Source organism: Madurella fahalii, assembly GCF_045866475.1.
Source record: "Madurella fahalii IFM 68171 DNA, scaffold_4, whole genome shotgun sequence".
Classification (NCBI taxonomy): Eukaryota; Fungi; Ascomycota; class Sordariomycetes; order Sordariales; genus Madurella; species Madurella fahalii.
In genome coordinates this window covers 477,240-501,896 of record NW_027263974.1, presented here as the reverse complement: position 1 = coordinate 501,896, position 24,657 = coordinate 477,240, and the positions used below count along the sequence as shown (strand labels likewise).

The 24,657-nt window shown below is 54.3% G+C and overlaps 8 protein-coding genes across 8 annotated transcripts; 4 read left to right on the top strand and 4 right to left on the bottom strand.

Moving 5' to 3' along the window:
- Window positions 1–447: 447 nt before the first annotated feature.
- Window positions 448–2,513, top strand: MFIFM68171_07151 (Serine/threonine kinase 16; the record flags this gene model as incomplete). Its single annotated transcript, XM_071062571.1, has 8 exons — window positions 448–488; window positions 561–610; window positions 680–750; window positions 815–989; window positions 1,046–1,116; window positions 1,177–1,345; window positions 1,411–1,800; window positions 1,864–2,513. The coding sequence occupies 8 exons, from the start codon at window positions 448–450 to the stop codon at window positions 2,511–2,513; spliced, it is 1,617 nt and encodes a 538-aa protein (XP_070918672.1).
- Window positions 2,514–3,563: 1,050 nt separating this feature from the next.
- On the top strand, window positions 3,564–4,259 carry MFIFM68171_07150 (uncharacterized protein; the record flags this gene model as incomplete). The annotated part of the gene is made up of 3 exons (XM_071062570.1): window positions 3,564–3,567; window positions 3,636–3,699; window positions 3,788–4,259. 3 exons carry the CDS (start codon window positions 3,564–3,566, stop codon window positions 4,257–4,259), a joined length of 540 nt encoding a protein of 179 aa, XP_070918671.1.
- Window positions 4,260–5,989: 1,730 nt separating this feature from the next.
- On the top strand, window positions 5,990–10,527 carry MFIFM68171_07149 (uncharacterized protein; the record flags this gene model as incomplete). Its single annotated transcript, XM_071062569.1, has 2 exons — window positions 5,990–6,047; window positions 6,125–10,527. The coding sequence occupies 2 exons, from the start codon at window positions 5,990–5,992 to the stop codon at window positions 10,525–10,527; spliced, it is 4,461 nt and encodes a 1,486-aa protein (XP_070918670.1).
- A 149-nt stretch (window positions 10,528–10,676) lies between these two features.
- On the bottom strand, window positions 10,677–12,104 carry MFIFM68171_07148 (uncharacterized protein; the record flags this gene model as incomplete). The annotated part of the gene is made up of 1 exon (XM_071062568.1): window positions 10,677–12,104. One exon carries the CDS (start codon window positions 12,102–12,104, stop codon window positions 10,677–10,679), a length of 1,428 nt encoding a protein of 475 aa, XP_070918669.1.
- A 622-nt stretch (window positions 12,105–12,726) lies between these two features.
- MFIFM68171_07147 (uncharacterized protein) lies at window positions 12,727–13,636 on the bottom strand (the record flags this gene model as incomplete). Its single annotated transcript, XM_071062567.1, has 3 exons — window positions 12,727–13,092; window positions 13,149–13,237; window positions 13,555–13,636. 3 exons carry the CDS (start codon window positions 13,634–13,636, stop codon window positions 12,727–12,729), a joined length of 537 nt encoding a protein of 178 aa, XP_070918668.1.
- A 1,319-nt stretch (window positions 13,637–14,955) lies between these two features.
- MFIFM68171_07146 (uncharacterized protein) lies at window positions 14,956–15,694 on the bottom strand (the record flags this gene model as incomplete). Its single annotated transcript, XM_071062566.1, has 3 exons — window positions 14,956–15,357; window positions 15,426–15,616; window positions 15,679–15,694. 3 exons carry the CDS (start codon window positions 15,692–15,694, stop codon window positions 14,956–14,958), a joined length of 609 nt encoding a protein of 202 aa, XP_070918667.1.
- A 1,475-nt stretch (window positions 15,695–17,169) lies between these two features.
- On the bottom strand, window positions 17,170–18,177 carry MFIFM68171_07145 (mRNA 3 end-processing YTH1; the record flags this gene model as incomplete). The annotated part of the gene is made up of 1 exon (XM_071062565.1): window positions 17,170–18,177. The coding sequence occupies one exon, from the start codon at window positions 18,175–18,177 to the stop codon at window positions 17,170–17,172; it is 1,008 nt and encodes a 335-aa protein (XP_070918666.1).
- Window positions 18,178–22,044: 3,867 nt separating this feature from the next.
- MFIFM68171_07144 (Peptidase S8/S53 domain-containing protein) lies at window positions 22,045–24,551 on the top strand (the record flags this gene model as incomplete). Its single annotated transcript, XM_071062564.1, has 2 exons — window positions 22,045–22,725; window positions 22,782–24,551. The coding sequence occupies 2 exons, from the start codon at window positions 22,045–22,047 to the stop codon at window positions 24,549–24,551; spliced, it is 2,451 nt and encodes an 816-aa protein (XP_070918665.1).
- Between the last annotated feature and the right edge of the window lie 106 nt (window positions 24,552–24,657).

Here is a 24,657-nt window from a genome sequence, read left to right as displayed (position 1 = left end):
CCGTCTCGCTGGTCGACACGCGAGAATGTGGTAGGCTATTCTTAGTTCGGCTAGGATATGGCAGGCCTTCTCCGCAAGAGAAACGCCTGTTACCCCAAATCCCAGGATTGTGTACTGCTGAGCTTGTCCAGAACAACTTTAGCCCCTCCGAGAGCCAAGCAAGTGCCGGATCGACCTCCACTCTCCTCCCCGATTTTGCATCGCTACCAGCTAAACCAGCCGGCCGATGATACATTACCAGGACCCCTGCGTCTGCAGCACCGCACTGATGGCCTTGTGGTATAAACAGGGTGGGAGCATTCACATATGGACCTCGTTGTTCTGTTTCTTTTTTTTTTTTTCTTCTTGCTCTCCCCATCTTCTACCCTCACCGGGGCATCGAATCCTGGTATCTAACTGAGTTCGAGCTTTGGACCACCAAAGGACCTCTTAACCACGATCCGGACCATGAGAAACGAGGAGAGCCGAGGCAGGCACTTAGTGCATAGGTATGGGGCACCTTATGGTGTCGCATTGACGGCCCTGGAGCTCAATAGCTGATGCATTTTATTTGTCAACAGCCATGCCAAAGAAGGGGAAATTCCGGGGACCGTAGACCTGACCGTCAAAGGTGGGTTAATTACTATACATCCATTGCGCGCTTCGCCAGCTGGAAAGTTTGTTGACACATAACACCCAGAGGGTGACGACAGTGCGTATGGACAAGCTCTCTATCCCGTGCCGGCAGAAGACCCGAACGATCCCTTACAGGTGCGCAGTCGGCACGCAGACGCCCCGTTTCCGTAACTTCAATTCTGACCTGTCGTTGCTGCAGTGGTCCAACACCCGAAAAAGCCTAATCCTCCTCGTCTGCTCTCTGTACTCGTTCCTCAGCAACTCGGCGCTACTCGGCCCCTCAGTGTATATTAGTATCTACGCCGAGGAGTTCCAGATCACGCCGAATGAAGCAAGCAACCTTGTCAGTTATGCAAACCTCGCATTTGGTTTTGGTAAGTTTTGTTAGGGGCGAGGGGGGCCGGGAAGAAACCCTAACGAGAATGCCCAGGATCTCTCCTTTTGGTACCCGCATATCACAAGTTTGGCCGCCGCCCGATCATGCTGGCATCTTTAATTACCGTAAGCCGATGGATGGTATAGGCTCCCCAAGACCCGTAGCGCTGCTAATAGACACCGTAGTATTGCGCCGGTCTGCTTGCCTGCTCGCAAGTAACGACTTATACCGGGCTGATGGTGGCCAGGGTGATTCACTGTTTCGGATCATCTGTGTGCGAGGCGCTGCCTGTCCAGCTGGTCAACGATATCTTTTTCTTGCACGAGCGCGGGAAGCGGCTCGGGTATTATACCGGTGTGTGATGCAGCCTTATATTGCCGGAGCCTGGGATCCCTGACAGTAGTACTGACTCCCAAAAGTGTGTCTCTGCTTTGGTGCCACCGGGCCACTGTATGCGGGTTATATGTTGGCAGGCGGTTACTCCTGGCGTCTATTCTTCTACGTCGAATTCGCCTTCGCTTGCGCCCTGTTTATATTGGCCTTCTTCGTGGTGGAGGAGACTCTCTACCACCGTAAGTCGTCGGCCGAGTCTATCAATGGGGAGGCGAGCTCGCCGGAAGGCGAGAAAAATTCCATCACAGTCGCCGAGGGCTCATCCGACACTGGCGCCATCCCACCGCGCAAGACCTTCCTCCAGACGTTGAAGTTCTGGGGCGTCTGGGAAAAAGACTCCGACTTCTTCATGATGATGGCGAGGTCCTTCACCTACTTCCTCGTGCCGCATGTGCTGTGGGTCATTACGACGTATGGTAGGTCTCACGCGAGAATCAGCCAACCTCCTTCTCTTTTCCTAGACTAACAACCCTCACTAGGTATCTACATTGGCCTCGGCGCCCTTACTTTCAACTACATCTTCCCCATCAAGATCACAGCGCCGCCCTACAACTGGTCCCCAACCGACTCGGGCCTGATCGCAGTCGCCTCCTTCCTAGGCTACCTCTTCGCCATCCCCTTCACCACCACCTCAGACCGCCTTGCTGCCCGGTTAACGCGCAAGAACAATGGCATCCGCGAAGCCGAGATGCGCCTGGGCGTCATGCTGCCCGTCATGCTCCTCTCCCCGGCGGGGCTCATCGTGTTTGGCTTCGCCGCGGAAAGAAACCTGCACTGGGTGGCGTACTTTGCCGGGGTGGTTATGAACAACTTTGCGAGCTACTTCTATTTCACCTTCACGCTCGCGTACGCCATTGACAGTTACACCTCCAACATCAGCGAGATGCTGATTGCCATGAATCTGGGCAAGCAGGCCATCTCGTTTGGCATGGGCCTGGATCTGCTGAACTGGGTTATGCAGCATGGGTATGCCGTCATGATCGCCGGTGTTTTTTGTGCAGTCCTACTAGCGAATAACCTGGCGCTGGTGGTGTTTATGCTATGGGGGAAGAAGATCAGAGCGTTCATGGCGAAGACATGGTTGGCGAAAGTGCATAGGGAGAGCGTGAGGGAGATTGCGACGCACTAATGGGAGGTTAGGGTATTATCCTGGGGGAAAATTCAACTGTAATTACGGGCTTTGTTGGTTGTAATGGGAAATCACTATTGCTTTGAAAGTTGACTGGATCAAAATCTCTTTAACAGAATTGAACCAAGGAGCACGCCATCACGGGAATTGCTGAAACGTGACAAGAGAGTTCGCTCTATGCAATTCAGAGCAGAAAAACTTGCTCACTATCTATTCCTAGGTAAAGAAGTTACGTAAAAGCCGCGTTCCTAGCTGGGACGGACAAGAACAGTCTTTCCTTTTAACGTATCCGTATGAGAGATAGCCGGGCAGCCCCCACGCCGCCATTGCCTTTTTGACTACGTCAAGAAGTCATAAATGGTTCTAATACGTAGTATTCAGCCTTTATCTGGTCTAGTTCCCGCGTTGTTTAAGGACATACATGTGGCTGTTCGTGTTTTCCAGGAATGGATGCCTACCGCCCTTTATCTCCATCGCCACCTCGCCTACTTCGTCAGTGCCTGCTGCTCAGAAATAAACCAACAGCACCCCATAGACTCGCCGTCACCGGAATATAAGCACCAGATCTTACGCAAGCCCGCTCTGTAAGAACCATTCAATATCTTCCGGTGTCTCTATCCTCTTGCTCTGCCACCACGGCGAGCAGTGCGGCTTGCCTCTACCAATAACATGGATTTTCTACACATTCTGGCTCAACTCATCAGATCCGTTCTCCTCCTGACAATCACTTCTTCCATAACTGTACAAGCCCGTACCCGCAATGACCTGTGCGGGATAAGCATACACGCGTCCGACTTCCCAGATCTGGGCAACTTCTCTACGGTTGAAGCAACCTTGACCGTTCCTCAGGTCTTTGGTTGGCCAAGCGACGCCAAGGTTTATCCTGAAATAAACCATGGTATTGCTCTCTGTTGCGGAGACGATTGCTCGACTCGCCTAAGCGCCTACATCTCGACATGGTTTTCGGACGCGACAAATGACACTGCAAGGCCTTGGCTTCATTTCTACCCATACTTTGCTCCGCAGCGGGCTCCAACTTACCACCATAAAATGGGTGGGTCAACACGCGTCCAGGAATTGCGGTTCAGCGTTGCTGATTTTTGTCCACTTTCATTTTAACAGTCCTTAATGCGACTGACACGCTCGTACTCCGGATAGAGAGACTTGGGCCAACCCACGCGGAAATGTGAGTTCTGCGACCTATATACGTACCAACCCCATAAGTCGCAGCTCGGACAGTAGATGGTAACCGCCATGGCTTTCTCTTTTTATAGAACATACACCAGGTACCAAAGTCCTACCTACAACCAGACACTGTGCATCAGCCTCGAGATTGCAAAGGGGAGCAAGGGCGAAACGGTCCTGAACGTCGTCACTTCGAGAAACGGGGACGACCCACTTAACATAACATGGAACTTAAGACGCGAGGAATACGCGACGGCAACGCCTACCTTCTGCGGCGATTCGGCGTGGTGGTTCGCGACCGACACCTTCGACCTGGACCCGAGGGCAACCGACAATTCGAGAGCTGCCCCTTCGCGCTTCACGCCGCTCTTGATCGGGAGGCACGGGCTGAAGACGACCAACGAGAAATGGTTCCCCGCCGACTTCCTGCTGGGCGGCGTCGCGCGGGTGTGGGACATGGTACGCAATCACGGCCAGGGCGACGAAGTGGTGTGCAAAGTCAGGGGTTTCATCGAGACTGGGATGACGCTGCTGTACCCACCCCATCGATGGGGTAATTAATCGGTAATAGATGGATATTACTCCTAGTATGTGACTCCGCGTGGAAATGCCGCTGTTTTTGGCAGGCAGACGCCGCCCAACACGGCGGTCAATCCACAACCCCACAGTGTGCATTCTCAGACATCGAATGTTGGACCGCTTTCCCAAATTGAATTCAACTCTCACTGCCTACCGATTTCGCTTGCATACAAATCACCATATCCCGTCGCACAGGGTTGAAAAACTATGCTCGAGAAGGAGGCTCCGCCCTTCCAGCGGAGGGGAGGCATACCAGAGAGGCATGTTCGTCCGCCACAGTTCCGCTACCTAGGGCAGTCGCGTCACGATGCCCCTGCTAGTTCGCCTTCACCTCGTCTCTTCCTTCTCTTCCTTCCTTGCCTCAGCACCTTTGCTATCTCTTCCTCCTTACTGCAACATCTTCACCCATTTTCTCTAGACCCTTTTCTGTATAGCAACATCACATGTCAACAATCTCAGGAACCCTTTGGCGATAGCGCCAACGTCGGAATCTAAGACCAGCCGCCACTGAGAACCCAAGAACTACGTCTAGCATTTCACATCCCAGGAATAGTAATCATGGATCGTCTATTGAGGTAGACGCTGGACATAGTGTCTTTGGAGGGCACCTTAGCAGTCTAGAAGAAAGAGCCCCTTAAAGATTCCTTCTAGCGACTGTCAATTCAGCAAAACTACAACTCAATACTTTGGCAATATAGAGCCCGTTTCCTGAAGTTTCCTGATCTACTCTCTCATCTCTCGCGAGTTTTGTTGACGGCGATTTACAATGCCCGCAGAGGGAAAGGGAAACTGTGCGTGGGGAGGCCATGAGACAGCACGCTGCCCCAATATGCCAGGCCTTTTCGCCAGGCAGCAGCTCAAACACGCAGATTTGGAGTAACCCTAACTTTGGGTTTCCGCGTCTTGATTAGAATTGTAATGACGATAATTAGACATAGCTTAGGCTTAAATCGGCATTGGGCACCAAGGAAACCCACCACCAGCTTCCGTGAATCAACCCATAGGTAGAGCTTTCTCAAATCATTATCCCACGCAGGAGCGGACGCCGGTTTCGCAGCGCTGGTAGCACACAGGACGAGGCACGGCGTCTTCGCGTCGTACCATCGCAGATTTAACACTGTCAGAGGAAGGGAGCTACGGTACAAGTATAATGCGAGAATAGAACCGAGGCACATCACCGTGTGCCCCTCTAGGTAGAGGGGGGTTCAAGAAAATCAAGGGACAAGAACCCAGATTGATACGGAAGGAAGACTGTACAAGTTCGTCGTTAGGAAAGGGGCTAAGACATAGCCCCCCAAGCTTCTAGCTTGATTTAGCAATATTTTCTATTTTTTCTTGGTAGTAAGTTGGCTTATAGGAGAAAGGGGAGCATAGGCAGGCAGCGGACTGCCCTCCTAACCCCACCTTGGCAAGGAGAGAGCTGCTAACCAATCAACTTGGAGGTCGTATACGCTAACCAGAGAATTCTGGCAGCCGCAATCGGCGAGACGTGCCTGAGGGCACGGAGACAAATGTTGCGGAGTCAAACATTCCCCCCTTCAATCCCAGGTTGCCATTTCGCTGGAGAGTGGAGCGCAAAGACTCAGATACCCTTACATTGAATCACGTTCTGCTTCCAAATCGCCATCCCGTTATTTCATTCCGACCGCAATACAACGTCGAGGCTCAACCGCTGCGACCGTCAATTGACGCGACCGGGGCCAGTTCCAAGGATGTCAATTGCAGTACCTGCAGCTTCCGAGCTTGAGAAGCCTGATGTCTTGGGACAGAGTAGGTAATCCCAGCGCGTATGGTGAAGCGGACACCGTGTAATTCGATGCTGATCGCTCTGCGATTTTTTTTTGTAGGGAGTCTCGATGGCGCATTGGACCTGGTGCTAGATTCCATGGCCCGATGCGGCCTCCACCAGTCGTCGTCCAAGTTCTTCGCCGTGTACGCCCACGAAAACTTGAGCCCGGCTTTTCGCGGCTCCCGTGCCGGCGCCGAAGCGGTTAAGCGATTCATTTCCTGGTTCAAGAAGCTGGGCCTCGATATAGATTCCGATAGATCGCCACACGGTTGGGCGCCCGATCGCGGCCGCGAAATCCTGGACGCCAGCAATGACATCTTGGCGAACCAGATGTGCTTGCTCCCACCGCAGTGGGACAAACGCCATGCCGACTGGGTGCTGGTTTTTGGATCCGAGCTCCTGGGCGAATATATCAAGGACGAGGATAGCAATGCGTACATGGAAGCCGTCGTTACTGCGTGTCGGGAGGTGCAAAGCCGGTTCGACCCCTCCAAAGCAGGCGGTGATCTTCACCACGGCATGATCGATAGCATCAAGACCATTCAGAAGTGCCTCTCGAAAGAGATGAAAGACAAATTCCACCACGTCCTGACAGAACTCGCCTTGGTCCAGCTCAGGAAGAGCTACCAAAAGTCGCAGCACATCGTCCCAGTCCTTCTCAGTGGTTCCTCGTCCAATTCATTTCCCGAGTTCATCGTCAAGGACAACGTCTTGCTCAGGATTGAGGTCAACCCCAGAGATCTCTATAGCTCGCTGTTCAAGATCTTGCTCCGATTCGAGGCTATTTCGGAGAGCCACCGACCCCTCATCGAACGGTTCCAGACCTGTTTCGAGAGCTGCAGGCAGGCATATGCTTCTGGGGTTAATTCCGGAATGACGCATGCTGCTTATCTCCGCTACTGCGAAGCCGTCGTCACCAAGACAACTGGGGAGTTGCGCCGCTCCCCAGAGTACCAGAAGTTGGAAAGGCAGGCTACTATCCCTGAGATACGAAAGATCCTTGACCTCCATGCCAAGTCGGACTGCTGGTCGATCAAGAGGATATCTGGCGGTCTTCTGCCTAGTGGATCACGCGACATTGATCTTGTCTTCCATCGGGAGGATGATAATAGCACGGAAGTAGTGCTATTGCGTGACCTATTCAACGAGAGGAAGATCGGCGCGAAGAAGTCGATCAGACCCGAGCGGATTTTCATCAGGGGTTCACCTGGTGTTGGCAAATCCACTCTGAGCAAACGGATTGCCAATCAGTACAGTTGGGACGAGGGCCTTCGCAACAGCTTCGACTTGGTCGTACGGCTATCTCTGGCCAGACTGCGGTACGCTACAAGCTTACAGCAACTCCTTCTAGTCGAATTCTTCGGTTTCGAGCGCGATGGTGCCAAACTAGCGAAGAAACTCGCCGACTTGATCCTTGATCAGCGGTACGACCGGAAAATCCTCCTGGTCTTGGATGGCTTGGACGAAGCCATCAGTCTGGAAAATGAGAAGCGAGAGCTGCTGTTGAGGCTGCTTCGCCATGGCGTTGCTATTATAACCTCAAGATTCTACGCTGCTGATACGTTGGTCGCGGCCGACATAGACCTTCAACTGGAAGCCGTTGGACTCAGCACCAAAGGGGTCCTGGAATACCTGCAACACAACGATGTTGTTCCGAACCGAGAAGTTGCCGCCGAAATCAGTGACTATATCAACAACGGCCGGATACCTGGCGAATTGGTTCGGCTCCCTATTTATCTGGATATGCTCTGCTTCAGCTGGACCGAGTCCCAAATGCGAAGACGGGCTGCGACACCGGATGCTAACGGCAATGCACATGTTGAAGCGGACATGCTAACAATGACCGATATCTACCAGACCATAGTGGAGAAGCTATGGAGGAAGGATATTCCTAACCTAGGGAAACTTGACCACGGCCAACCCGTAACGCAAGACGTGGTGCAAGCCGTACGAGACAGGCAGCGTCTTGAAAGAGTTGTGGAACCCGAAATTCTCCTCCTGGGAAAGCTGTCCACGTTGCTCTTGGGAGAGGGCCGCGTTGAGTTTACCGATGCCGACATTGACAGAGCAATACAAGAACTGGAATCGAAGGACGCGCTGCTACCGCTCTCGATAGAGAGCAATCTACCGAAGCTTTCGTTTCTGCAACACGAAGTACGCGGCGCCCGACATCAGCAGCAGGTCTATCGGTTCATTCATCTCACTTTCCAGGAGTTCTTCGCCGCCAACTACCTGGTACGTGATCCGGTCCTCCTGAGTGAGTACCTTTGCTCGTACAAGTACAATCGCCACTACGGGGCCGTTTGGAAATTCGCTGCGGGCCTGCTGCCATCGCAGCGCATCAGCATCGATGACTTTTTCTGCTTGCTAGAGCGCGAGCCTCGAGACCTAGTGGGACTCCGACACGCACGTCTATTAACCCATTGCCTGAGCCAGTGTGAGCGTCGTGTGGATGATGCTTGGCGGCGTCGCACCCACCTACAGCTCCTAGAATGGGCCCGCTTCGAAAAGCGCTGCAACCATAGCCAGTTCGCCGGGCTTAGGTACTGCCTATCCAGCGATGCTGCTTTGCCCGAGGAGGTATTCCTGTCTCTGTTGAAAGAAAGTGAAGAGGAGTGGATTATAAAAGCCATGGCTGAACGGCCAACAATTTCTCGGGCATTTTGCCACCGTGTTCTTGATCACATGGAAAGGGACCAAGGCGGTCACTTTGCCAAGCTTCTTACATTCCTGTCCAAGATGTATGCGCCGCTACCTCTCTCTGTCCTCGAACGTCTTCTAGGTTATTGGGAATGCGAGGCAGACAATCCGATGTATGGCGTAGGGGCGTACATCATAAAGGAGCATGTCCAGCAGCTGCCTGAATCTGTATCACTGAGGATTCTTGGGTGGCTGGAGTTGCGGCGGTCCGCCGGCAGGGTCTGTGAAGAACACGAGCATGCCTGGTGGGTGCTTCTCAAGTATGGCATCCGTTTAGCCGACGCTGTGAGCGAGCACGTGGCCAAGACAAAGCCAGTTCGTTGGATGCAGGTTTTGTCAGAGCAGCCTGAGCTCCCTTCTCTGGCCATTGAGGTCCTTCTTTCCGAGCCCCCGGAGGTTTGGGTTGCGGCCGTGGCAGGCAGGGCTTCGAGACACGAGAGTGCTTATTGGCATGAAGAGATTGACAAGGAATGGTTCGACAAGCTTTGGAAGATACCGGGGCTTCACAGCATCTTAAATCCGCTGCGAGGGAAGCTCCGGCAAGCGTTTAAGGCCCTTGTTCCCGGGTCTTCCGAGGTCGACCCTATCTGGGATCGTGAGCTGCGAGGGGTAGCCGACCATCTCGGACCAGACTTGCCAGCAGACTTGCAAAATCTTGCCGCAAAATCACTCAACCACGCAAGTGCGATAGTAAGATGGGTTGCAGCTTTGACCCTTCGCAGCCGGCTCACATTTACTGACGAAAAAACGCGCCTGGCGCTGAAAGAAGCACTGAGAACTTTTCCCTGGGAAGTATTATACGCGCTGCAGGACCACACAGATGCTTTAGCCATGATCCAAAACGAGCCGGTTAGTTGGTTAACGGGTATGCTATGCGAGCTTAACGGCAAGGAATCGGCCCTCCTGGCGTGGGAATACCAGCGTTCCGGCTCGATCGGCTACTACATCGATATCCCGGAATACTACAGATTGGTCTCCGGCTACCTAGAGCCATTACTACGGGAGTGCGGCTACTTTAACACTGATTGCGAATGGTCCCAGGGATTTATAAACTGCCTCCTAGACTCAATGTCAGTTTTGCGCAACTATCACCAATCCCAGGGGTCTACCCAGGAGTCTACAGGTATTGGCTCGATCCTCGGGCAAAAGACGATGCTAGAGCAACAAATTGTCGACAGGCTGCTCTCAGAAATCAATCTCGGCAGCTTGGAGGCTCTGGAAGCTGTGAAAGGCCGGATGGAATTCATCGAGGACGTTGCATACTGCCTGAATGTTCCCGGCTCGCTTGACTATCGTTACTCAACATTCTTCGACGGGTTGAGTGGCATCGCCAACGAGCGAGTGATTCGGTTGTTACACAGAATCATGACCGAGGACGATGGAAATAAGAGCGAGAGTTATGGGGCTGCCTCGACTCTCGCTACGATACCTGAACTGCCCGGAGATACGTTTCGAGACATGCTCATCATGTCGATCCGGTATGATTGGAGACTCTACGGCCTAAACGTGATGCAGCTCTGCCGACACGTGGAACTACTTGACGCAGAGCTCATCAGTGAATTCTTGCGAGGCACCTTCTTACGTGATGATGATGAGGTCACACCTGCTTGGATACACGGCAGCAGCATCTACTACTACGATCAGAGAGGAGAAGTAGTGTGCCAATATCTTCTAGATGAGAAGGAATTCCGGGCAAAGTTTCGCAAAGCTCAGGAACTCTGGGGCTTGCCAGCGTGGGCTCAGGTGTGGGGGTTTCTCTGAAGCGCAAAGCGGAACCCTACAACTATTAGACGTGTCTAAATTCTAGCACATGCGTTGATGCATGTATCTTCACTAGCTTGCCCCTTTGTATCGTTATTACTTGCTAGAGATCTCTCGAAAATCTTTTCAACCAAACAGCGCAAGTGACATTAGTTTCCGCCCTCAAACTTTAACTGCCAAAACCTCGCCTCTGCATCATCCCTGTATCGCTCGCGGTCAACTCGGAACAGAGAAGGGAAGAATACGGGCATCAATGCAAACCCGGCGCGAGGAATCGTCTTCTCGAGCTCCCGGATAGCCCCGCGTACTCCTACCACCTCACTCGGGTCTCTTATCTCGGCCATGAGGGTTTCGTCTGACACCCCGTCGGCGCTGCTCCCTTTGTACCAGAACTTGGACTCGCAAGTTGATGACCCGATAATGGTGGGCCGCCCTTTGTCCATGCGCAAGGCGATGCCCATACTCTCGGGAGAACGCGGCGCCGAAGAGGCATAGAGATTCTGGACCATTCCCAGCCCTCCCACCGCCACGAGAAACCATGTATTCTCCTCCAGGGCCGCCACGCTGATCAAAAGACATACCCAGGCTGCCGCCATAATCCCGAGACACCACACCGTCTCGGGACACGATTCGGAACGCGCGGTCGCCAGCGTCTCCAGGTCCCATGCCGCGGCACTACCCAGGATGACTAGCACATTGAGGTGACCGTTGCCCCGGGTCAGACAGATAGTCTTTGTCGCAGGTTTGGGCCTGCATTGGCACTTTTTCTTTCCCGCCGAATCCGTCTTGGCCTCTGGTACCGGACCCGGGTGGAGGTGATGAGCGGCCCCTGCTCCAGCTCCGGTCTCTGGGTCCGTGATGACCGGCGCCTCGCTCGGTGGGCGTGGATTCAGCCGTCTGCCGGGCCACTTCTCGAGGGCCCACTGCCTGAGACTTCCGGTGGCGAGAGCCAGCAGCGTGCCCGCGGCCGTGACCAGGAAGACCGCCCAGTCGCCGTACAGGGCCCAGGGAAGACCCGCGATGGCGAGCTGCAGCACAATGGTGGCCCAGCCGAGGATCCAGACGCGGTCCACCCTTGGCAACGTTCCCTGCCCACCGTCATCGGTGAAGATGTCGATCCGGAGCGACGTCCGCAGGGGCGCGTGGTGTTCCAGACCAGCATGCTCGAGCTCCGCGCGATCGGCGTTCAGGGCCGAGAGGCGGGCGGCAAGGGGTCCCGGGCAGGCGTCAATGCGTAGCTCGTGGTCGCGAAGGACGCGCCCGAGGAGCCACGAATTGTTAGTGCGGCTGAAGCCGGTGCGGGCGTTGATGACGACCGAGGGTGTGTCGGGCGTTGAAGGCATCAGCTGCTTGTCGCTAATAGCCAGAATAAGAGAAACAAAGGCGTAGGCGACCCACCCAAACGAGAAAGCGACAGGGGTCAGGTAGATTCTGGGAAACCGTGGACTCGGTTGGAGGTAAAACCCGAAGAGCTGCGCGATGGACTTTTGCACAACATCCCCGCCGATTAGCATGAGCAGTGAGAGTACATCGGCGGGATTCTGCCACTGGCTTCGAAGTGTGTCACCGATAGGCATGATGTGCAGATGGAATAATGGCGATGAGAGAGATAAAAGATAGGTGAGGGAGATGAAGCGGAATGAGCCATCTGCGTTTACGCGTGCGCGGGGGGGTTTGAACGCCCAAGGTCGTCGGCTCTCGAGGGACGGGGACGAATGAAATCGCGACATGGGATATCTCTGGTGATAGAAACCCGTTCGCGGGAAAATCGGCCCAAGAATCGAGAAAATTTGACGCCAGTTGACAAAAACTTCAGCTGTCATCCCAACCAAATGCTTGACGGCGCTACGCGCCTCCCGTTTGCAGGTAACGGGGCCTTCCCCCGTCCAATCGCGGCCCGGTATGTCGGCCTCTTGTAATCAACGGACATCAATTTCGTCCTTAACGGACGTTCGCCCTGCAACTGCCCATTTCCGCAGCTCAAGCCAGGCACTTGAGCTGGCCTGGTGATTTTTATAGGAGCACCCGTCGACCGCACCCTATACCTGCTCTGAGAGAGAGATTCTGCATCACTTCGAACATGTCGCTAAAAATCTAATCGTAATTGCGGAGGGTGCGCATCCGTTATCCGCCTGTTACTGGCTCCTTGCAGCTTCAGCTCCACGGCGAATAGCTTTTACAATACGATGAGAACTCGATTCACCTTGCCTCTGGGCAGCGAGAATTGTCACCATTCGGTCCGTATCCCGCGCCTCCGAGCCGCCAAAGCCTACAAGTTGAGCGGAGCAGCAATAGTTCGATCCGGGTTCGGCCAACTTGGTCGCCCACTGCAGGGGCGTCAAGAAGGTAGAAGCTACCGTCACCAAAGTAATCGTAGGCATCGAGACTGCCAATATCCAGGGTGAAGTCGTCGGTCTCAAGCGCTGTGATCTTGTGCCCTGCGACGTCCGTCCCGCGGATGGTGGGCCAGCCAGGTATGTATCTGTACTGGATGCCGGTCCTACGACAAGATCTACCGTCGGCGGGGAAGCTTGCGAGATTCTCGTGACGTCCCAATGAATGTGGCTGTATTCTTCGAGTCAGTAGCATGGCCACTTTTTGACCCAGTTCATCCACCGTACCTTGCCCACCAGAGCGTCAATCTTGTTCGGGTCCACCCCACCAACACGCAGGATACCGAGCAGCTCTTTCTCCACCGTGACAATTTCTCCTGACCTTTCAGCCGGGCCGTGCCCACGACGTGGTACCATGATGGATACGGATACCATTCAATTCGAGGGTGGGAATTGGCAACCGCCCTCTTGGCCCGGTTCTCGTGAACCAAGCGCAGCGGGTGAGATCTTGGAGTCGCCGGCGGGCGAAACGTAGTTAGGAAGAAAAGGCGTCGACCCTCGTAGTGCGGTAGTCGTAGAAGGCAATCGGCTGTTGCAAGACAGGCTTTGCAATGGGATGCCAGAAGCTTTACGGCTTGCGTGTTAGGTAGGAGGCGCGCGCGCGAGGAGATCGAAAGAAGGACGCGGTGCGTACCACCGATCTGGAACCGCTTGCTCATGAGCTTCTCTGCATATTCTTGGAAGTCGCGTTGAATCTGCAACATGGTCGAAGCCATGCGATTGTCTTGGACTGGAGAACGGTGTTGGGGATCTGCATCTCGGCTGGTGATGACTGAGCCGGTATGAGCAGGTGGAGCTGGCAGCTCTTCTGGTCAACAAGATGGTCAGATGGCGAGAGTCGAAACCCGCCATGGGAGCAGTCATCGGAGCACCACCAGTACTCTCACTGCTAGCCTCCATGATCATCTCGATGGGAACGACATGTGTCGTAAGAGTCGGTTTGTACTGAGTCCACACAGCATCGGGGTTCTGTTTGCCCAGATCCATGTTGTGCAACTCACCAACTAGATTGAAATCCCACGAATGCGTCGTGTCATCACATGACATCTGAATCTTTGGACATTCTCCCGTCAAGTTCGCTGTTTGGCGGATATGCGGCCTCAGATCCACGGAGAACTCGGGAGCGACAAGATGGAAATGCCATCCAGTCCGGCAGAGCTCCGGGGCCTGAAACCGGCTCCTCCATAGATATAACTAACCTCGTCAAGTCAAGAGCCTGTAGGGAAAATTTTGCACGTCCATGTTGTAGTTAGAGTCGTCCTTTGCCCAGGCCGGCCCGCTGCAAAATTTTCCGTCGGTTTTCTGGGGCTCTCCTTGTTTGCGCTACGTGGACTACTTGGGCATTGGTCATGTTAAACAGGAATATCTTACTTAAGGGTTGTGGTAGTTTTTCTTCTGAGCATCTTGGATGCCACCAAAGCAGACCAGCGTGCAATTGTCCTCGACCGGGATCTGTACACTATGGTGCAGCTACACCAACTATCCAAACGACACGGAACAGCTCGTCTACCCAATTGAATCAAGTCTCCAAGTTTCCATTCTTGATGGTAGGCACTCTACAACTTTCGGGAGTGCCTGCGATGAAGGGACGGGTAAGTCCTAGTTACCTTGAGCTGTAAACTCCACGGGAGAAGTCCGCCGGGTAAAGGACACAGGCGAGGGCAAAGTGGTCGGCGCATCCGTCCGTGCAGTAGCCAGGACCAAATTCTCAAACGACGGCGCGGCAGCCACGCGCGGATTAAACGGGCTGAACCCCCACAGCGTTCCCAGAGTCCGTAGTACCGACGAAGCACTATACGCGACGGTCTGGCCGGCGTCGTTGGCGCCGAGCTGCTCAACATGCGCCTCTGCCACCTACGGGGGGATCAGCAGAGTGGGAATCCTGCCTCCAAACCTATTAAAGCCAAAAGTGCAGGACCCTCCTCCCGGGGTAGAAGCCGTGTAAGTCCTGGAGTCGGGCGCGGATGCGACCGGGGGGGGGGGGACGTGGTCGTGGAAGCCGCCGTTTCCGTCGAACATTAAGATGAACAGCGTCTTAGTCCACTGCGGGCTCGCGGAGGGATTTGTATACTTTCTTGACAAGGGCCTCGCCATCCGAGATCTTCCTCGCCGGGCCCATCGAGTTGGTCCCCACGCCACAGCACGGCGGATTGAGGTAGGACAGCTCCAGCAGCGTGCTCGCGGCTGCTGCCGTGTAAAATTTGGCGAGCGGCTGGATCCGCCCCGTGTTCCCCGAGGTGTATGTCCAGTTGTAGAACCTGGCCTCGGGCCCCGTCCCGCCCACCGTGTCGTAGTAGTTGATCCATGTGTGGCCTGTCTCGCTTAGTTGTTGGAAGATGGACCGCTGCGGGAGCCCGTGGCTTGAAAAGGTGGCGCCGTTGCTGCCGTGGCCGTTTGAGGTGCCCGACGTCAGGGCAGCGCGGTTGGGATTAGTGGGCTGTTCGAGGCAAATCTGTCAGCCACTGAAAAAAAGGGGAGGAGACGTAAGTGGAAAGAAAGACTTGCACCAGGGAAATCCGAGTACCAGTGGTTGAACGTGACAAAGTTCTTGACCAGATCCATAAGCACGGGCACCTGGGCCTCGGTATAATAGTTCATGAACTGCTTCCCAATCGTCGTCTTGGCGACCGAAGGGTACAGCCGGATCTGCTCCTGCGCGAAGCCCTTTTGCGTCGCCACCAGGATGCCCACCAAAACTACGAGAGTGATAACAAGTTGGTTCCTGGCACGTTCCACCCTTTTCACCCAGTCCCCTCACCTGCCACAAACCCCATCTCCGTCAGCGTCATCCTCTAACCCTCCGCGTTGCTTAGCGCCCTGCCTCCCAGGGGCGGCAGCGTGTCGCAGTCGGCCGTAGTGGCGGCGCGCGGGGATCGGCCGATCGCAACCCGCCGGCAGTTCCCCCTCCCCCCCCTCCTCCTTTTAGAAATCTTCCTGAGAATCCAAGAACTAGAATATTGACCAAAGAGATCTTGAACTGTTTGCTCCTGCCGATGCAAGTACTATCCTTATGCAGTAAGACAACAATGTTTGCGATCACGCGGCTCAAGCCATCGGACAGCGCTATGCCGGTGGCCAACTCCTCTTGACTGATGGATTCGGGCTGCTTGATGGAACACAACCTGGCTCGTCGGATGGAACTAGAAACCGAAGAGGCTGAAGAGGAGGAGGAGGTGGTGGTCGAATCCAAAGTCGAAGAATAGAAGTCTACAAGGCCTTATATAAGGCCTTCCTTTCTTTTTGCAACTAGCTGGCGTCTACTACTATTGTTTCCCATTACTTGTTGATATAGGTTTTTCACCCGGCCTATACGGTACGGTTTTCCTATATATTTAGTAGCAGAAGGTCTGGCACACCTTATCTTGGGTAAAGCGGTGTAGGGAGAATAATAATATTTAGTAGGTTATGCTAGCTTAGCCGGTCAGAACGAAGCTTGAACACAGCTGAGTTCCGTTAGCGGTCCTAGTAAGGTACCCCAGTTAGATAAAGCAAATCCGAGCACCCTGTAATCAGATGAAATGGAGTTTATAATGCTACGTCAAGATAGGGTATGGGGTTGGGTTTTCTTTCTTTCTTTTCTTTTCTTTTCTTTTCTTTTCTTTTTCTTTTCTTTTTTCAATTATGACCATTATCACTCAATTTTACTACATATCGTAGGGAGGAAGCTGCCAGTTCCACCTCTTCTATACTCAGGCTCAACTTGCCACTTTCATGTCACCTTCAGTCTAAGCTGTTAATGTCGTCTTGCTACCCTCGGCCACGAATACCACAGCCGCTATGCACTACAGAGTAGGTGCACATTGCCTCCCGGGGACCAGTGGGAGACTAGATATCTTATGGCAATCGTTTTATCCCGGGCCTTGAGCGATGACCCATAGTGGTAGACGCAAGAAGAGAGCGGAGGCAACTCCATAACCTGCGATGTGGAGAGGCAGCTGTGCAATAAGGGGTTGCTTGGAGCCCGGAGCTGTCGTTGGGAATGACGGCCCGGGATACAAGTGAAGGGTGCTGGGCGTGGGGGAGATGTATCTGCGGCCGGTGCGGCCTGCAGCGTCGGTAATTCCGCCGGCCGGCGCTGGGGAACATTGGGTCACGCCCGCATCAAAGATAGAATGGGCACCGATGCAATTGGGGGAGGAAGGATAGGAGGACTAAGCAGAAATGGATATATACTTCTGACTCGTGGGGCCATATTTCGGCCCCCTCCCGGCTTAGCGGCTGCTTTCCTACACCTACACTTGGAAGCAGTTCATTCCGGCTTCTGTGCCGTAATCACGATGAAGTCAAACATAGGATGAACGTCCCTTCGACGCGCCGCCGCCCGCACACCAGCATTCAGAATAGCTACCTCCTCCTCGGACCATCCCAAGATATCCCTGAAAGGAACGGCGGTGAAAGCCTCGACACCCTCGACAAAATTAACCGTCATGAAGGTCCCAATCTCCTTCAGTCTTGGGTCCTTCGGCCAGCTGCCGACCGGGAGTTTGAACCTCTTCTCCGTGACCTTCTCGAATCCGGCCTCTTCCGTCCACTTCTTCATTGAGGGTGCCGGATCCAATGTACGGCCGATCTTGTCGCACGCCTCCATGAGACCACGCATCATCTGACCCAGCGCGTTCTCGGGTTTGAAGGTGCCGTCTTCCGAGTAAATGGTGTTGGCGGACTCTTGGAACTCGACCCACCCTCCAGGCTTCAAGTTGTCGTAGATCTGCCGGACGAGGCGGGGCCAATCGCGGATGGAGCCGGCCATGTATCGGCAGTGTATGTAGTCGTAAGGCTCTGGCTCGACCCAGTCCAGCTCCACATCGTCGACAATGAAACGCACGTTCGGCGGCACCCATTGCGGCTGGATACCACTGAGGTCCTTGCCGACGATTAAAGAGGCGTTGGGATAGAGATCCCCGAGATGAATGGGCCAGATGCCTGTTCCAGTCCCGATATCGAGGATCCTCTTCCCGTCGGGATGGAAGGGCGCGAGGAAGAGGCGGTCCTCCAGCAGCCGGAAGTAGGCTTGGTGGACCATGTCCAGTCGATCTTGTTCCCGCTCGTCATTGGGGAAGTTGTAGTTCCCGGCCTGATAGCTGTGGTAGCGGCGCCCGTGTTTCCATTCGTACTTGAACACGCTGCTGTGCAGGGAAGTACTCGCCGTCGAGACTTCGTCACCAAAGGCGGAATCATGATCATCCCCCTCATCCACCTCCACCTCCACCTCCACCGTGGGCTGAGTCGTGATCTGCTGATTTTGCTGTTTTGTCATTCTTGAAGAGTTGGGGGTTGTTAGGTGTCCGTCGAGCGGAACAAGCGGTCAGAGGGCTTAAGAGAGAGATCGAGAGCAAAACCCCCGTCGACCTGTGCGGGGTACCTTTGGATTCGGGCGGGTGTCGGCCAACGGCATCTTGGCAGAATGTTTTGGGAATTAGAAAATGCGACATTATGGTCAAGGGCCCTTGTAAGAATACCAGGTTACTCTCGGTTAATGTGGATCCTGCTGATCGAGGGTCTTCCAACATGCCAAGTCGAACAAGTAAAGTACATATTGAGGCTAATTTGGCTTGATCTGTCCTGGCTTGCGAGGAGCTAGCCAAAAGTTACATAAGCCCTGTCTCGGATAATGCACCCTACCTAAAATCCCAGCCAGTAATCCTATGCGTATCCCCACCATCAGCCCAGAGGATTGTGGTCCCTGGGCTCTCACGTGACTGTCACGTGGAGGTCATGATGATACTTGAAATCTAACACTATCAGTAGGTAGATTACTAAGATATTTTGGTTGCGGATACTTCCTGGCGGCTTCGGCAGGCTGGAGATCCAGACTTTCCTTATTTACCTTAAAATCTTGCCCATCTGGCTTGGGTTGGCTTGCGTTGATTTAGCTTCTTGGGTGCCTTGCTGGAGATGGAGGGGCCATGAAACGTGAACTCTATGAAGCGCAGGAGAAAATGATAAATCAAAGTCTCCGCATCGCCCTTTACCATCGAAGTGGGTTCAAGGAGGATGAGTTCTTCGCCGACGGACTGCTAGCGTTGTCCTCCTTACATCTTGCAAAACGATCTAAAGCCGTCTTCGCGGCAGTTCTACATATCCGTTGACATTGCAGTACCGAAATCATGGCTTACTTGGTTTTACATTAGCCTTGAACTCTATGGTGAATGAGAACGCCACCTTACTTATTGTCTTCTCGGACATAAACATGATGTTAGCTTTTGTAGTCTCAGATCTCAAGGACTCTGGTTGCGTCCCATCAAACGCTCTACGGTGGTTAACCGGATCCTCTGAGGCGTTATGGTCATCAACAACACGCTATGGGAGAGTATCCGCTCCGGCATCCTGAAACACCTGTTACATATTTCTTGCATTCACGGCGGTAGAGAAGCTTTCGAGCGTGTATTGATATTCTGTAACGTCTCAATTGTCTTACCCGACCAGTTAATATAAATATAGACAACATAGTTGATCAGATCCCGCCCTCCGACTCTCATCTTGTACCTCCATCAACGACTCCCTACCGGCTGCTTCAATGACAAGCCACGTAGAGGCTTGTCTAATACGAGGCCAAAATATGCAAGCCGCGGGGGAGCGAGAATGAGTCAAAAGGGGCTCAATAGGTCACCCTTGACATAGCGGCGGAGGACTTCAGCCCGGGTTGACGATGATCTTTTTTAGCATTTATTCTTGATCAACCTACTTCGCCATCCTGAGTCAGTCCTAAATAATTCTACGTGCTGGGCGTTTGAAGGCTAGCAAAGCCCCATTTCACTTCTTATCGAAATAGTGCGCCTATCTAGAGGTTGAAACCGAAACGCTACTTTCAACATGCCTACGTCCTCCCGGAACCGACTTGGATCGGCTGTCACCCCCGTACTATTGCCACCTAGTTCCATTCGTGCCCTCTTATTCGGGATAACCTGCAGCGGCAGATTCTTGGGGGCTATAGCAGCAACACCCGCTCAAAGTCAACATCATGACCTCATTGAGCTCGGGATTGAACAGCATGTTTGGGATGCGGACATCATTGTGGGACCACCCCTTCTCGGTGGATGGCTCGCAACGATCGCATTGCCATGTCCTCGAGAAGCTTCCGCTGGACGCCGACATCTGCGGCATCCATGCCGATACCCGCCCACGACAGAAACGTCAAATGGACTACATACACCCGGCGGTCGTAGTAATATGTCAGACCCAGATCCCGCAGGTCTATGGCACCCAAGAACATGGGCTGGTTGATATCTTGAACTGGCCGGAGGCGTCGGTACACGGCAGTGTCGTGCTGGAGATCTCGGATAAAGGCCCGCACCATCCTCTTAGCGACAAAGGTGTATCCGTACTTGAGAAAGGTCACCCGGAAGGAGACGCTTAGCTCACCACCTTGACCCAGCTGTGTGACGCCGTCGTCTGATGTCAGTTGGAGTTCTTCCCGGAGGAGCTGAAGCCGCTCGGCATGATCAACCGGGTGGCAGACGCGCTTTCGAGTGCGTAGTTCGGCTCCATCCTTGCTCCAGCCGGGGTAAGCCTCTCCCTACCGGTGCCGGTGCGAGGCCGCGTTAGGACACTTGGTGTCTAGAAAACCGCCCCCGACCAGGCCCAGCAAGCATTTCTGTGCGCAATACCGGTGGTCCTGTCTGCTGCTTTGATCTGTCTGCTGGGGTGGAGTGTTCTCGTCATGCCGCGTCTCGCGTCCTCGCCTCCGCGACCACTCCGCTGCCGGGCTTGGGGAGCCTGGCGGGTTGTGCCCGGATTCGTCGTCGGCCGGGCCGATCCGACGCCTCTTCCTGCAAGGATACGGCGATGGTCGATGTCCTGATACGTGGTTGGCAAGTAAGCGGGTGAGTGGGCTGGAGGCCGACGATCCGTTTCGGGGAATCACCCGCAGTATCGCCTCGAAAGCTACTACCCGCGTTCGCAGGCCCAGGGCAGCTCGAGCCCGTTCGTCTTGGCCGTGCGTGCGCCGCTGTCCGGGCGTGCCGAGAGCTATGGGGTTGAAAGTTACCTAAGATACTAAGCGACGGCCGTGCAGACGGAAGAGTGGTTGGGATGCGCAGAGACCTCGGGGCGGTGTTCGGCGAGGTGATGATAGAGCATTTCTGGCTCCTTCCAGTCCACCTTGAAAAAGATGATTGTCGCAGAGCCAACGGTAAGTTGCAATCCGAGCCCTTCCAGTGAGTGGGTAAAACAATTGGCCAAAAACTCGGGTGTTTTCAATGGATGATAGTTCAAATTATGTACAGCGTTATAGCTTAAGGTCTAAGTGTCCTCCATGATGTTCCAGACCGATAAGCATGCTTATGATTTAGCCATAGCCGTGAACTCAGGGATACTCGTTTTACAGAAAGTGCAGCAGAGCTCGGAATAAGAGTGTTCTTCCGGTCATTGACGCCGTAAGTTCCGCAGTGTCGTTCAAGAGGCATACCGAAGGTGACGGTCATCGATAAAACGGAGTTTGAGTTGAGACCAAGAACGCAGGCCTCCTTCACAGAGGGGGATAGTCTTCTCGGACCGTTCAAAGCGTTCAAGTTCCTCTTTACTCGACCTATGGAGCCACCAAAAAAAAAAAAACGGAGCAAACCCTGTCGCTTTGATCCAATTAGGTCCCATGTCTCCCCGAAGGGGAAGAGCACCCGTGTACTGTGTATGTCTTGTTGAAGAGCAATCGTTACCGAGAATTAGATGCAACCATACAAAACATTGTCCGCCCACCTTGCCTTTATCCTCCTTTTGTGATTTTTAAGCACAAAAGCGTTTAGCTAGGTAGCCAGGTAATAGTGAGTCATCGGTCCGACCGAGAATGAGTGCTGCCGGGCTCTGCTTCGTAAAACTCGCGCCAAGCCTCGTGGCTTCATGCTTACGAGCTACGTATACGCAGAGATAGCTGAAAAGAGACTAGTACTCTGTCAGCTGCGAGCAGAGACATGACCAATCCGACGACATCTCGTGTTGAATGGGCCACACGTCGTGACGGGGTGGCTGAGGGCTGTGATCGCGGCCCAATGTTGAGGGTGTGTGCGAGGTGTATAAGTATATAATTATGCTCTGCAGCGGTATACTACGTTAATTATTACTACTCGTCTGCTTATCGTCGGGCTAACTTACCTTCAGCTCATCCCCTGATCCTGTTGGGTTAGCAAAGATGAGGACCCAATTACTTCAAGTTGCTGTGTATAATGCGCTCAGTTTTTTATATTTGTGGCCTTCTCTCGCCGACGCCCAACCGCAACAGCAGCCCAGGATTGCATTAAAACTAAGCTTGGCAGCGCACGAGAAGCAACAAGCTGACCCTAACTTCATCGCAACCTTGGTTCAAAACGTAGAACCCGACGGTTTTGCAGATTCAGTCACACCAACTGTCTCTGCCAGGCCACTCATCGAATCTCAACGCGCGGCTGAACTCGCTTCAAGCCTTGCGCGCAGAAGCACGCTGAATGCTCGCTCCCAGGCACCCAGCTTAGAAGCGTGGTATCAGATTCAAGTTGTATTCGACGGAGAAAACCAGGGGCGGGCGGAGGATACAACTATCGCCCAGAATCAGACTGGAACTGAGGAGCCAAGGCTAGCTCTGCCGCAGAACATCCTTGAGCTTATCCATAGACTTCATAGACTCCCGGAGGTGGAAAGCGCCCACGCGCTTCATCCCGGTCCTCCGCCTACGGTCAACCCTAGCGATGATCCTCGGAGTGGAAACCAAGGCTACCTCGACGCTGCGCCGCAGGGCATCAATGCGCGCTACGCCTGGGAATTTCCTGGTGGAGACGGCGCCGGCGTAACCATTGTGGATATGGAGCAGGGATGGAATCTCAACCATGAGGACCTGGTAGGTCAGGCTACACTCAGGGCGTGCGGCTGGTACTGACATGCAGCTCGCTATAGGTAGCAGCCAACATTACCTTGATCTCGGGAAGAAGCGCCTATTGGTTTGCGCACGGCACATCTGTTCTGGGAGAGATGCTGATGGTCGATAACCAGCTTGGTGGAGTCGGTATCGTACCTGCAGCCAAGGGAAAGGTCGTGTCACAGTACCGGGACGACTGGTCGTACAACACGCCAGCCGCCATTCTCGACGCTGCTGCTCATTTGAGCTTCGGAGACATTCTACTGCTTGAAGCGCAGGAATACGACCCTGTCAGTGGCGCCTATTATTGGCCGGTGGAGGTCGCCGATGCCAACTACGAGGCCATCCAGATAGCAACGGCACTCGGCATCGTGGTCGTCGAAGCAGGCTGTAATGGCGCCTATGACCTCGACGCGTATGTCAATCTCTCGGGGAAGCGCATCTTTGACCGCTCCAGCGCCGATTACCGCGAGTCTGGTGCCATCATGGTGGGCGGTGCTAACCCCCAGGTCCCTCACACTCGATGGTATGGCTCCAACTACGGTTCCCGTATTGATGTGTATGCATGGGCAGAGGGTATCGAAACGACCGACACCGACAATGCCGCGGGGATGGAGAACACGTGGTATACGAGCTGGTTCAGCGGCACATCCGGGGCATCGCCTATGATTGTTGGCGCAGCAGCTATCATCCAGGGCATCTCAAACGCAACTTTCGGCTATAAGGTGTCTCCATTAGAGGTGCGCAGAATCTTGTCCATTGACGGAACCCCAAGCGCCGACCCTACCTTCGACCGCATCGGCGTAATGCCTGATCTCAAAGCCATCATTGACAACTTGGTTGGCGGTGGCAACCCCATGCCCGACTTGTACATCCGCGACCACACCGGCGACTCTGGAGACACGACCTCGGGCGCCGTGTCCGCGAGCCCGGACATCATCATCCGCCTACAGCCAGTTGCCAACCCCGAAGATACCCTGGGAGTAGGCAGCGGCAACGAAAACAACCCTGCCCTCTCCGAACCCGCTCAAGCAGGCCGCGATCACTCCATCTACATCCGCCTTTCCAACCGCGGTGATGCCATAGCATCCTCCGCCAACGCCACCGTGTATTGGTCCGAGCCAGCCACACTAGTAACGCCCAACCTGTGGCACGAGATCGGCACCGTCTCGATGCCACCCATCCCAACGGGCGACATCTTGACCGTCTCTCCGCGCCTCGAGTGGCCGGCCTCTGCTGTGCCTGGCACCGGCCACTACTGCTTCGTCGCGGTCGCCGGAGCAGCGGCGGACCCCGCCCCGGCCCTGCCGAGCACCTTCCCCGACTTTGTCAAGTTCGTGCGCGAGAACAATAACGTCGCCTGGCGCAACTTCAACGTGGTCTCTGGGCCCCCTCAGAATACCACCGCGTCCGGCAAGGCCTTTCACAAATTCCCCGTCAATGTACCCGGGGCGTTCGACGAGCCGAGACGGTTCGCTCTCAAAGCCGTCAGCAGCCTACCCCAAGGCTCCAAGGTGCGTTTTCAAGTCCCTCAGGAGCTGGTGAGTGCTATGGGGATTAAGGGGTGTGCCCGCCACGGCGACGGTGGTGAGCAGGTTGTGGTTGTACCGCTGCAGCCCGCCGGAACCGTGGAGCTGGGGGAGGGGGTGCTGCCGGTTGGGAGTCTGGCGCACTGCGAGTTGCAGGTGCGAGTCCCTCTTGAGACGTACACGCTCGGGGATGACTATCAGTTTGCGCTCGTGCAGGAGTGGGAAGGAGTCGAGGTTGGCAGGGTGACGTGGCGCTTTGGGCCTGTAGCGGATTTGTGAAACCCATTTGGGAGGATGAGTGATATGGGTTCGAGTACACTAACTGATGATGAAGGGTCGGTGAAGGAAAATGTCTAAGGCCTTGTCTTAATTTTGTTGGCTCTTC